Source organism: Gopherus flavomarginatus, chromosome 5, assembly GCF_025201925.1.
Source record: "Gopherus flavomarginatus isolate rGopFla2 chromosome 5, rGopFla2.mat.asm, whole genome shotgun sequence".
Taxonomy (NCBI): Eukaryota; Metazoa; Chordata; order Testudines; family Testudinidae; genus Gopherus; species Gopherus flavomarginatus.
The window spans coordinates 73,510,362-73,522,761 of NC_066621.1; the positions used below are offsets into that span (position 1 = coordinate 73,510,362).

Genomic DNA, 12,400 nt, shown 5'->3' on the forward strand with positions numbered 1-12,400 from the left:
TAGGTAAAAGTGAGATACACATTTGCAGCATGATTTTCTGAAGTGTTGAGCAACTCTAACTCCTAATAACATCAAATGGAGCTGTGAGTACACCGCACCTCTGGAAATCTGGTCCTTGGCAACTTGCTCAAGTATAACATTGCAAGTCAGCAGTATATTCAGAAAAATCCCAAGCTATCAGTTGGTTAGGAACTGGGTGCTACTGTCTTGTGTGCTACTGCAATACAGAAAATTCTAATTAAGACAGGGTCCCCCTTGTGCTAGGTAATGTACAAACATAGGGCACGGTCCCTGCCCTACAAAACTTACAATTTTAAATGAAGGAAAGATACACCAAGTGAGTGACAAAAATTGTATTGGCAAAGGGGAGGAAGAATACAAGTAACATAGATATAAGTTGTGTGAGATAAACAAGTGATTTGTATAGGTCATCAGAACTCCAAGGTGGAAACACAATTCTATAATGTATAATTTTGTTATATTATTGTATTTGTTGGGTACCTAATGAAAGACAACCAATAGAAAACATGAAGTAGTTTTCAATGACACAGATCTTCCTCTAATGTGTTTATTTGTATGTGTTGGGATTAATTTTAAGTACCCAAATGGAATATTCAAAGATGTTTTGCTGCAGCATAAGAATGGAAATTCCATAAACATTCAAAGTTAAGTGTGACACTCCCTCCCCAATCTGTTCATACCACCTCTTATTTTTTCATTTGATACAAAATATTCATAGATCACTTCACATGACCTTTTTGGATAGTCCACTGCCCTTGGAAATGTAAATCTAGCCCATCTACAGCTACGGATATTGTCTCACCTGGGATGTACTAAACTAGCAAAGGGACGAATTCACTTAATTTTCTAGTAGGCTATACTCTGACTGAAAAGTCTTACCAAACTGAAGTAATAGATCATCTTCTAGCTCTGGTTTCAAGTACTCCTCTTCCTCCCAAGGCAGTGGGCTGCTGAGAGAATTCAAGTACTCTGCAGTTGGTTTCTAGACAGAAGTTAAATGAGCATGTGAAATAAGGTTCTTCAAAATCATAGGACCTTAGTTTAAGAAGTAAACTACAAGACAATTGTGTTAGTTTCACATTCTCCCATCATTAAAATCACCTGGGCTGCAAGTGTCTAAACGACTTATTAAAATAACCTTGTAGCAAAAGCTGAGACAGAAGCATTACTTGGCAACATGACGTAGAGTAGAGCAGAGGTTCTCAACCTTTTTCTTTCTGAGCCCCCTCCGCCCCCCCGCAACATGCTCCAGGCCCTACTTGTTCCACAACAACTGTTTTTTTGCATATAAAAGCCAGGGCTGGCATTAAGGAGTAGCAAGCAGGGCAACTGGCCAAGGCCCCATGCCACAGAGGGCCCCACAAAGCTAAATTGCTCAGGCTTCGGCTTCAGCCCTAGCCCCAAATGGCAGGGCTTGGGGGCTTCAGCACATGGCAGGGGCCTTCTGCCCTGAGCCACAATGAGTCTAATACCGACCCTGCTTAAGAACCCCCTGAAACCTGCCTGCAGCCCCCCAGGGGGCCCTAGATCCCTGATTGAGAATTGCTAAACTAGAGACAGGTACTCCTGGATTCCAGATCTGGCTCTGACAACAACTGTGACTTGGAGTAGGTCACTCAGAGCCCAGTTTTTACAAGTGCTGAGCCTCACAGCTCTAAGTAGTTACATATGTTCAGCACATCCTGAGGGGAAAATCAGGCTCGAAACATCAGTTTCTCCATTTGCAACATCGCAACAATTACCTACCTCACAGGACTAATAGTAAGATGTAATTAACAAGTCCATACGACCTGAAGATGAAAGCATGCCTGGGCATTACAGGTCTCAAAAATGCTAAGCTGTGTAAGACCCCATCCATGCTAAAACTAAACTGAATCAGGAGAAAGAATTACAACACATTAATAAGTTGTAGTGTACACAGGGACATGAAGCAGCCCCCACTACAGCTCTGAACCAGATATCCTGACATCAGTAAAACAGAGACAGGGCCTAAAACAATCAAATTAGAAGTGCGCAATACTTTCAATACTACTTAGGGTTCTCTCCTTTTGCACTTTCTACCCACCTTATGTAATCTAGTCTTAACTACCAGAGTGATTCTGTACAGACATGGACCCAGTGGCAAGGAAATCCCCTCCCTAAACTGAATGGAGCAGCGGTTGTTACTCCAACTGGGGCCAGGTAGGTAAATTCCACTCATTTCATCAAACCCCAATATGCAGCACAATCACATGAAGGCCAATTACTTGGACTTTATAGGAGACAGGAAAAATTGCCCTGGATGAATAAATCTTGTGTCTCAATTTTAAAATACTTTTAATTTACTTAAGGTGGATTTTACAAAATAAAAACTAAAAACCTTTTAAGCTGCTCAGAGATCTGCATAAATTCATTTATAAATTTTAAATCAATTTCCACAATTACTTATTTCTAGAGACTTAATGCAGAATTATTCCGTAAAAACAAACTCAAAATATCTTTTTCCCCATGCACAAAGTAAAAAATTAAATAAACTGTCCACTTACCTTCATTCTAACAAAGTTTATTAGCTTAATGTATCCATAAAACTCAAGTGCTGCAAAATAAAAAAAAGCTCATGTAACATAAAATCACATTTGACAACAGTGCAAACGTTAATTAGTTGTTCAATTGGCCAGTGTTCCCAGGGGTGCACACTAATATTCAGCGCAGTGTCCCTATCTTAATTTGCCATCTACATTATTCTGATATTTTTCTTCAGGACTTAAGTGTCAGATCCTTTAATTCTGTCTTCAGTTTATATTTGCTACACACTAAAAACTGAACACATGTAAACATAGCTTATTTAAGAGGGAATTCTGTCACTCAGCAAACAGTTTTCCACTTGGCCTGCTGAGAAAGGCCGCAACATCCACAGTAACATCGATAGTAAGACTCTTTGGCTAGAAACCTGAGTATAAATGCTGGTATTTTATCCCATGACAATTTTGATACACATTAGCAGCTTTCTAATTATTGAATAAACTGTGTCAGCTAGGACTAATTTATGACAAACAATCCCTTAAACTGGCTATGCAGCACAGCAACAGAAGTGGTTTAAACATATCTCATATTCGCTATGCAACTATAGCAACAGAACTATTCCATTAGGTTGCTATATTAATCCTTCATTTACTCTAGTTCAAACCAGCAAGTGACCCATGCTGCAAAGAAAGACGAAAGGCCTCTCCTCCACCCTGGTCTGTCAATCTGACCTGGGAGGAAATTCCTTCACTACCTCAAATACAGTGATCAGTTAAACCTTGAACATGTGGGCAAAACCGAGCAGACAGATACCTGGGAAATAATTCTCTGTCATAACTCTGAGCCCTCCCCATCTAGTGTCCCACCTCTGGTGATTGAGATATTTGTTAATAACAGTCACAGATAGGTCATATACCATTGTAGGCAATCTGACCTATAAAATCCCCTCCACAAACTTATCAAGCTCAGTGTTAAAACAAGTTAGGTTTTTTGCCTCCACAACTCCCACTGAAAGGCTGTTCCAGAACTTTATTCCTCTGATGGTTAGAAACCATCCAAATTCAAACCAAAACTTATTGATGGACAGTTTATAGCCATTTGTTCTTGGGCTAACATTGGCCCTTAACTTAAATAACTCCTCTTGCTCCCAAGAACAAATGGCTGGAATGGGAGAAGGAGTAAAACAGAGAGCTGGAAGATTGCAAAAAGCAGCGACAGCGTGAGCTAGAAGAACAAGAGAAAGAGAGACAGCATGAGCTGGAGGAGAAAGAAAGGCAAAGGCAGCACAAGCTGGAGTTGGCCAAGCTGAGAAGCAGTGAACCCCCAGCTGCGGTGAGTGATGGGGGACCCAGGACTGCATGCGGATTTGATAAGGGTGTCCTGGCCCGGCGTAAAGAAGGGGAGGACACAGATGATTTCCTGAATGTCTCTGAAAATGCCTGCGAGCTGCACAGGGTTGACCGGCCAGTCAGGCTCCAGTTTCTCACCCCCTTACTGGACCCCAAATCCGTGGCAATGTACAGCCTAATGAAAGGGGTGGAGGCAAGGGACTATGAACTGTTCAAAAAGGCCCTGCTATGTGAGTTTGGGCTGACTCCCAAGATGTACCGGAAAAGGTTCCAGAGTGCACGTAAAACCCCTGAGGTCACATATCTAGAACTGGCCCTCCAGATGCAGGGATACGCCTACAAGTGGGCAGATGGGGCCCCAACTAGGGAGGACCTAGTTAACCTAACAGTACTGGAGTAACTGTATGAACAGTGCCCATCCGACCTGAGGCTATGGTTGGTGGACAAAAAGCCAGAGGACCCGCGACGTGCGGGGCAGCTGGCCAATGAGTTTGTGAACAGCCCGTCGGGGGTGGCAGGAGTCCCAAAGGAACAGGTCCACCATGATTCAGAGAAAGCGTCACCCTGAGACCTCCCAAAGGGGGAGCATGGAGAACTGGGGAGCATCCAGCGTCAGGACCAACCAACTGGCTCGAGGGGACCAACGGGACATGAGCTGCTATTATTGTGGACAGAGAGGCCACATATGGACCCAGTGCCCCAAGCTCAAGGACAGATCGAGCAGACCAAACCCACACAGGTTTAACTGGGTAGGGACCCTTCCATATGAAGGGCCAGCTTCCCAGAAAACGGGGGCTGACAGCTTCCCAACTGCTCAGGAGGGAGGAGTGCCCCAGGCCAGCTCCTCTGGAGGACTGGATGCTCCGGACATAAGGTTCTCTGTTTACAGGGTGGGCACGGGGCTATCCCTGCAGAATGAGTGCCTCGCTCCCCTGGAGGTGGACAGGAGGAAGGTCAATGGATACTGGGACACAGGCACTGAGGTGACGCTGGCCCGGCCCAAGGTGGTACCTTCAGATCAAGTGATGCCCAACACCTATCCGACTCTGACGGGGGTAGGTAGGGCCCCATTCAAGGTGCCTGTGGTGAGGGTACATCTGAAATGGGGCAGCAGGAGGACCTCAAGGATGTGAGGGTGCACCACCATTTGCCCACTGAGGTGTTAATGGGAGGGACCTGGAATACTGGCCAAGCAGCCACCGGAACGCCCTGGTCATGACCCAAAGCCAGCGAGGGGCACTGCGCCCTAACCTCGGGAAGGGTACCTTGCCAAAGCCGCAGGACCCTACCCCAGTGGGGAGGGAGTACCCAGGGACAAGGCTCAGGGTGGCTGCGGCTTCAGACCCAGCCAGAGAGGGAGCAGGTCCCCATCCCTGTCCCAGCTGCTGAGTTCCAGACCAAGTTGCAGAAAGATCCCTCCGAGCAGAAGCTAAGGGATCTGGCCGACCTCAGTGCGGTACAGACCAGGGGGAGAGGTTGCCAGAAAAGGTTCCTGTGGGAGAAGGGTTTCCTATACTGAGAATGGGCTTCTCCAGGGGAAATGGAGGCATGGGGGAGGGGAATTAGGAGACAGCTGTTGGTAGCCCAGAAGTATCGCAGCCAGCTGCTGTACCTGGCCCATGACATTCCCCTGTTAGGGCATCAGGGAATCTGGCACACCAGGCAGAGGCTGCTACAGAACTTTTACTGGCCTGGGGTCTTTATTACTGTCTGACAGTATTGCCGGTCCTGTCGCCCATGTCAGAGGGTAAGAAAAGCCCAGGACAAGGGGAAAATGGCTTTAAGGCTCTTGCCCATCATACAGGAGCCTTTCCAGAGGGTGGTCAAGGTCAAAATGGGGGCTCTTAACCAAGAGAGCCCGAATTACAGCCCTCCAGACTGGAACGCTGGGAGAAGACCCAATCCCAGTTTAAATCCCAGGGGTATTGGAGTGGGAAAAGGGCACGGACCGCATAAGCCTTACCACATGTGGACTACAAATGCCATCGAGCATACCAGACCTAAAGAGGGCATGAAACTGGAAGGGCCTGGTGTAATTCCCACCAAGGAATGGGAGGGATGCTGGTGCATCCATGGGAATGTTGGTGGGTTTGAACTTCCTCAGGTCACTGGCTAAAGTGACCCCACTCAGTTCAGTCTCAAAGTGGGGAGAGATGTGACGAAGTGGGAATGTTCTTAATGTTTTTTTTTTAATACTGAGTGGGGAGTATTGACCTGGGAAGGTTTCAGAAGAGTTCTGTTGGGACTGTCTGCATTGGGGATGGGTGACTTTCCTTGAGGGAGGATACCTGAGCACGTAACATGAGAACCCAGGAGGAGAGTTGGAGACCAGGTGACACCTTTGCCCGGGAAACTGGACAAAGGCTGGGGGAGGAGTCGGGGGGGGGGGGAGGCTGAGTGAGACGGCTGGAGGGAGTTTCAGTTTGGAGCTGGCTGGGAAAACGGAGGGGGCTCTGGTCTCCCTTACCCCCTCCCGCCCACCAGCACTAACCCCAAAGTGGACCTGACTGAAGGGGTCCTGTTGTCTGTACCTGCAAGATCTGTCTTGGACTGTGTTCCTGTCATCTAAATAAACCATCTGTTTTACTGGCTGGCTGAGAATCATGGTGAATTGCAGGAAGCCGGAGGTGCAGGGCCTTGTCTCCCTCAAACTTCGTGACAAATCCCTATCTAGGTTCTTATTACCATATCCGTCACTGTAATATCTTAGTATCTGAGTGCCTGTAATTCCATCAGTTCCACCCCCTCACCGCCATCTGCTTCACATCAACCTCCCCTCACTAGGAGCTCCCATATCTACCACCCTGCTTTAATGTCTCCCTATTCTCTTCACATCCAATCCACATCCACCTCTCTCCCTAGTAAATAATTTCTGAGATTTATCCTACACTACTTGTAGAACCATGACAGGGACCCTGGTTACAACATGACTGCCCTGACACTATAGAGCAATTCTATTCTGCAGCGTAAACAGGTCTTATTTAAAATGATTTAAACCCCAATGTGTCAAAAGGATAACAACCTTTTAAGATGGGTCCCCTGGCAACAGCAGAATTATAAATGTAGATGGGACTGCACCCGGTGAAAAACAGTTGAGGCATTTTCAGATCTTAGAATGCCCTAGTACAAACATGGCTGTTCAGCGTAGCAGGTATGAAAAAGCAGAAAGAGCTAAGAAGGGAAGATGGCTCTTGGGGAGATGCACTCAGCTATGTTAGCAGTAACTGTCAGATGCTGTTCACACTTAAGCTCTGTCTAAACTGTAGACAGAACTGGTTTACTGACAGAAATAAAGGACAAAAAGTGCCCAACATTGAAATGTTGTATAGGAATTTTATTAGGCTTAGTAGGGCATAAATGGCCCAGACAGAAATATGTTTTGTTTGCCGAGTCTTCAGAAGGAGGGTTTTTTTTTCCTTTTTAAAAAATTTTTCTTTTATGGTCCACAAAAAAAAATTTAAATAAAACGTCATTTCATGGCAAAGAGTTAAAAATTATCACAGAAGTACTTACCATGCTTATGGATCATGTTACTAATATTAAACTGATGCACCGATTTACAGTGGGAAAATGTATCTTCAGCAGAACTGAACAGCCTGCAGGTAAAAAGAGAGATGAATATACATTGAGTCAATAGTATTATAACATTAATTTAAAATTTGATTTTTTTTTTTTTTTGGTGTGACATACATGTAAGAGTCTAACCTATCCCATGCTGATGTTATAAATCATTTAAACAAACTTTTGCATTTTAGTAGAGGAAGTATTAAGTGGTGCCTAAATATTTCTTACCTACCACCACAAAGTTGAGTAGCCTAATTGTTTTTTGTGGAGTGCTTTGAGATAACATGATAGACAAACACCAAGATTTTTGTTTTAAAATTTCCTACAGGATTCATTTTATTGACAAAAGCTAGATGTCAGGTTATGATTTTCATGTGCTTACCGGTAAAGAAGACAGGTTTCAGAGAGGTAGCCGTGTTATTCTGTATCAGTAAAAATGACGAGGAGCCCTTGTGGCACCTTAGAGACTAACAAATTTATTTGAGCATAAGCTTTCATGGGCTATAACCCACCTCATCAGATGCATGGAGTGGAAAATATAGTAAGCAGGTACAAATAGACAGCACATAAAAAGATGGGAGTTGCCTTACCAAGTGTGTGGGGGGGTCGGTGCTAATGAGGCTAATTCAATTAGGGTGGATGTGGCCATTCCCAACAGTTGACAAGAAGGTGTGATATCCATTATGGATGTGGAAGCCCTCTACACCAACATTCCACACAAAGATGGACTACAAGCCATCAGGAACAGTATCCCCAATAACGTCACGGCAAACCTGGTGGCTGACTTTGTGACTTTATCCTCACCCATAACTATTTCAGATTTGGGGATGATTTATACTTTTAAATCAGCGGCACTGCTATGGGTACCCGCACGGCCCCAAAGTATGCCAACATTTTTATGGCTGACTTAGAACGCTTCCTCAGCTCTCGTCCCCTAGCACCCCTACTCTACTTGCACTACATTGATGACATCTTCATCATCTGGACCCATGGGAAAGAGGCTCTTGAGGAATTCCACCATGACTTTAACAATTTCCACCCCACCATCAACCTCAGCCTGGACCAGTCCACACAAGAGACCCACTGCCTGCACACTATAGTACAAATAAGCGATGGTCACATGAACATCACCCTATACCAAAAAGCTACTGACTGCTATACTCACCTACTTGCCTCCAGCTTTCATCCAGACCACATCCATTGTTTACAGCCAAGCCCTCAGATAGAACCACATTTGCTCCAATCCCTCTAAAAAAATCATTGGATTTTTTTCATTTAAGGTTTTTTCCTCAAAAAGCATTATCTAAAGATAAAGGTGTATCTTAATTAACACTACCTCAATATAATGCTGTCCTCGGAAGCCAAAAAAATCTTACTGCATTATAGGTGAAACCACTTTATATTGAACTTGCTTTGATCCATCGGAGCGCGCAGCCCCGCCCCCTAGGAGCACTGCTTTACCACGTTATATTCAAATTCATGTTATATCAGGTCACGTTATATCAAAATAGAGGTGTACATTATAGCTCAAAGATATCTCATCATGGAATAGGGATTATAAATTCTATAGTATGAGACAATATATTCATGCAATGTTTAAGAAAATTTTTGTAAATTAGTTCCAATAGTTCATGGATTAGGGACCCAATTTTATGGGGTTCCAAGGGTTTCTGTATAGATTATTTAGGTTAATCTTTCTATATACCCAATGGGACTCAATGCCCAATCTAAAAAATAAAATCAGAGATGCTTAGTGTTCCAGTTCTCAAACTGAGAATTTGTGTCTCCAGAGATAACATGCTTGTTAACAGCAAAAATGTTTTTAAATAAATATATAGAGGTGTGAAGTAACAGACCTCAAACCTATTGTCCCTCTACAAATTTGTGTACACAGAGTCAATCCCTTGCCTCTCTCAAAAGGTGCAAAGTTTCAAAAAGTCCAATGAATAGAAGATTGTTGAGTGTGGAATAGCTTTGGACAAGGAGAGGAAGTCTGGAGATAACTGTGAGAAGGGAGGGACAGGCAGAAGAAACAAAAGTGATGCTGCTCAAACAGTTTGTTCCAGAAGTCTGGAGGTCTTTCTGAGTGTAGCCTTCATTAATTTGAGGTCTACCATACTATTCTCTCATGAAAAGGGAAAACCTATAATGGCAGCAGGCCATAAAAGAGACTCAGTTTGGGAATAAGAAACATTCACGAAATATATGTTTGCTGATGATGTTTTAAAGAAAGTCACACCAGTGAACTGGTGAAAGTCACTTAAGCACTTGGATTCAGAAGTGCTGAAGTGATAATCTCACTGCCAGTGTAGAAAGAATATTTTCTTCCTTTGGACTAATTCATTCAAATCTGAGAAATCGTTTGAGACCTGAAAAAGCAGGAAAGGTTGTTTTTCTTTTCCAGATTATGAACAAAGTAGAAGATGAAGATGACTGAGTTTGCTGCAGAAGCCAATATTTTAAAATTTCTCATGCTGACCTGGCTGACATAGTTAATTTAATTTTTGAGAGTTTTTTTTAATTTCATTTAACTATTTTAGTTAAAAACAATTTTAACAAAAACAAACCTGATTTTAAAAAACTTGAACGTTTAAATTGAAAAATTCATATGCTTGTTTTGTTAAAATATCATGTTTGCTGTTGAAGAAAAAAATCCATAACGTTGCTGTTTTTGTTAAAAAAAAACAATTTAAATGTCTGTCTGGTGATGTTCTCCTAATACAGCATGGCAAGAAAATCCTCCAAATATTAATGATTAACCTGTTGAACTGGTTAATCCCCAAGCACCTCCCAATGACTTCATAAATATCTCCTTCAATTACCTTTGGTAAATGAAATAACCAATCATCCATTTTCTGATATAGCAGTAAAACTAATCTGAAAAGTTTTCAAAATAAATCACTTAAAAAATGTATAGTGTGTATCTTCTAAAAATGAATCCTACCTCTATCTCTGAGCTGTGAAGAATATGTATTAAGGTTATAACAACCAACAAGAACGCACTTTTATATAGAAATCCATGATTAAATTGAGTCTTCCTAACTAGTGATTTAAATCAACTTCCACCCTGTACAATACCCACCTGGGGAAGTGAAGAAACCGACTGACAGAAGGGTACCCAGAAGTCACACCTACTACAGGACAGGCCCAATAAAGAAAGTAACAGAATGCTACTTGTCATCACCTACAGCCTCAGCTAAAATCTCTCCAGTGCATCATTAAGGATCTACAACCTATGCTGAAGGACGAACCCTCACTCTCACAGGCCTTGGGAGAGAGGCCAGTCCTTGTTTACAGACAGCCTCCCAACCTGAAGCAAATACTCACCAGCAACTAAACACCACACAACAGAAACACTAACCCAGGAACCAATCCCTGCAACAAAACCCATTGCCCAACTCTGTCCGCGTATCTATTCAAGTTACACCACCATACGACCTAACCACATCAGTCACGCCATCAGGGTCTCGTTCACCTGCACATCTACCAATGTGATATATGCCATCATGTACCAGCAATGCTCCTCTGCCATGTACATTGGACAAACTGGACAGTCTCTCTGCAAAAGAATAAATGGACACAAATCAGACATCAAGAACTGTAACAATCAAAAACCAGTAGGAGAGCACTTCAGTCTTCCTGGACACGCACCAACAAACTTAAAAGTGGTCATTCTTCAACCAAAAACAGACTTCAACAAGAAACTGTAGAACTGGAATTAATTTGTGAACTTGACACCATCAAAGTAGGCCTGAATAAAGGCTAGGAGTGGCCGGGTCAGTACAAAAAGTAAATTTCCTTCTGTTGATACTCACACCTTCTAATCCAATGTTGGGAATGGGCCACATCCACCTTGATTGAATTGGCCCCGTTAGCACTACAAAAAGTAATTTTCACCCCTTCTTGTCAAATGTTGGGAATGGCCATATTCACCCTAATTTAATTAGCCTCGTTAGCACTGACCTCCAGTTGGTAAGACAACTCCCATCTTTTCATGTGGGGTATATTTATACCTGCTTACAGTATTTTCCACTCCTTGCATCTGATGAGATGGGTTATAGCCCACGAAAGCTTATGCTCAAATAAATTTGTTAGTCTCTAAGGTGCCACAAGGACTCCTCGTTGTTTTTACTGATACAGAACAACACAGCTATCCCTCTGAAACCGGTCTTCTTTACCGGTAAGCACATGAAAATCATAACCTGACATCAAGTTTTTGTCAATAAAATGAAGTATGCCAGGTATCAGTAGGGATGATGGTACGCCAAATGCCAGCTCTGGCCAAGGCCTAGGGGTCAGCTGAGAACTGCTTAACTCACAGCCGGAGGCTAGACCAACTCACTTGTGTGTTAGTATAGTTTAAAACAGATAACATGTGTTTAATGTTTAAACTTCATGAAAAACTGGTGGGATGTTGCGTGCACTGTTTGCACTTATCTGTACCCTGTTAAAATATAATGGCCAACATTTGCATTGTAACGAAGTAACCTATCAAGTGAGAAAAATGTCAGTGTAATGTAAATGAAGAACTTTAACAGGGAAGTGCTAAGTCCTGAACATTGAAAGCAAATGGTCATTGTGTGCGAGATCAAAGATCAAACACTCCGTTAAGTGCATTCCTTCCCCTAGCTCCTCCACAAAGAAGGGAACAACATGCTTGCTGTCAGCTTAATTTCTGTGAAAGGAAGCTATAAATATGGACACAATGAAGAATTCTTCATCTCCGGACTGTTGGGATTCTAACAGGGCAGAGTAACCAAATGAGAAGATGGAGAACCCCAGAGTTATAGCCCTAAAAGACTTTTGAGAAACTGGTAGATTACTACATCTCTGCTATCTTTTGAAACCACAGATTAATTTACCTGTACATATATTTTTACTCACTTTAACTTCTCAATAACTCTCGTTCCTTTTTCTCAGATGATAAACCTTTACTTAGGTCTATACTAGACTTATATAACTAT

General features: G+C 42.9%; 1 protein-coding gene across 5 annotated transcripts in view; it reads right to left on the minus strand.

The window, feature by feature from the left end:
* PRMT3 (protein arginine methyltransferase 3) overlaps window positions 1-12,400 on the minus strand; it is a 119,037-nt gene that overhangs the window by 101,826 nt on the left and 4,811 nt on the right. For 2 of the 5 annotated variants that reach the window (XM_050955383.1, XM_050955384.1), the window contains exons 3-5: window positions 7,386-7,468; window positions 2,547-2,596; window positions 901-1,003 (exon numbers count right to left, since the gene is read on the minus strand). In XM_050955383.1, the coding sequence (XP_050811340.1) occupies window positions 901-1,003; window positions 2,547-2,596; window positions 7,386-7,468 (236 nt within the window). Of the gene's footprint in view, window positions 1-900; window positions 1,004-2,546; window positions 2,597-7,385; window positions 7,469-8,601; window positions 8,757-10,911; window positions 10,996-12,400 lie in introns of those variants that run through there. The other 3 variants (XM_050955385.1, XM_050955386.1, XM_050955387.1) reach the window with 3 other exon arrangements.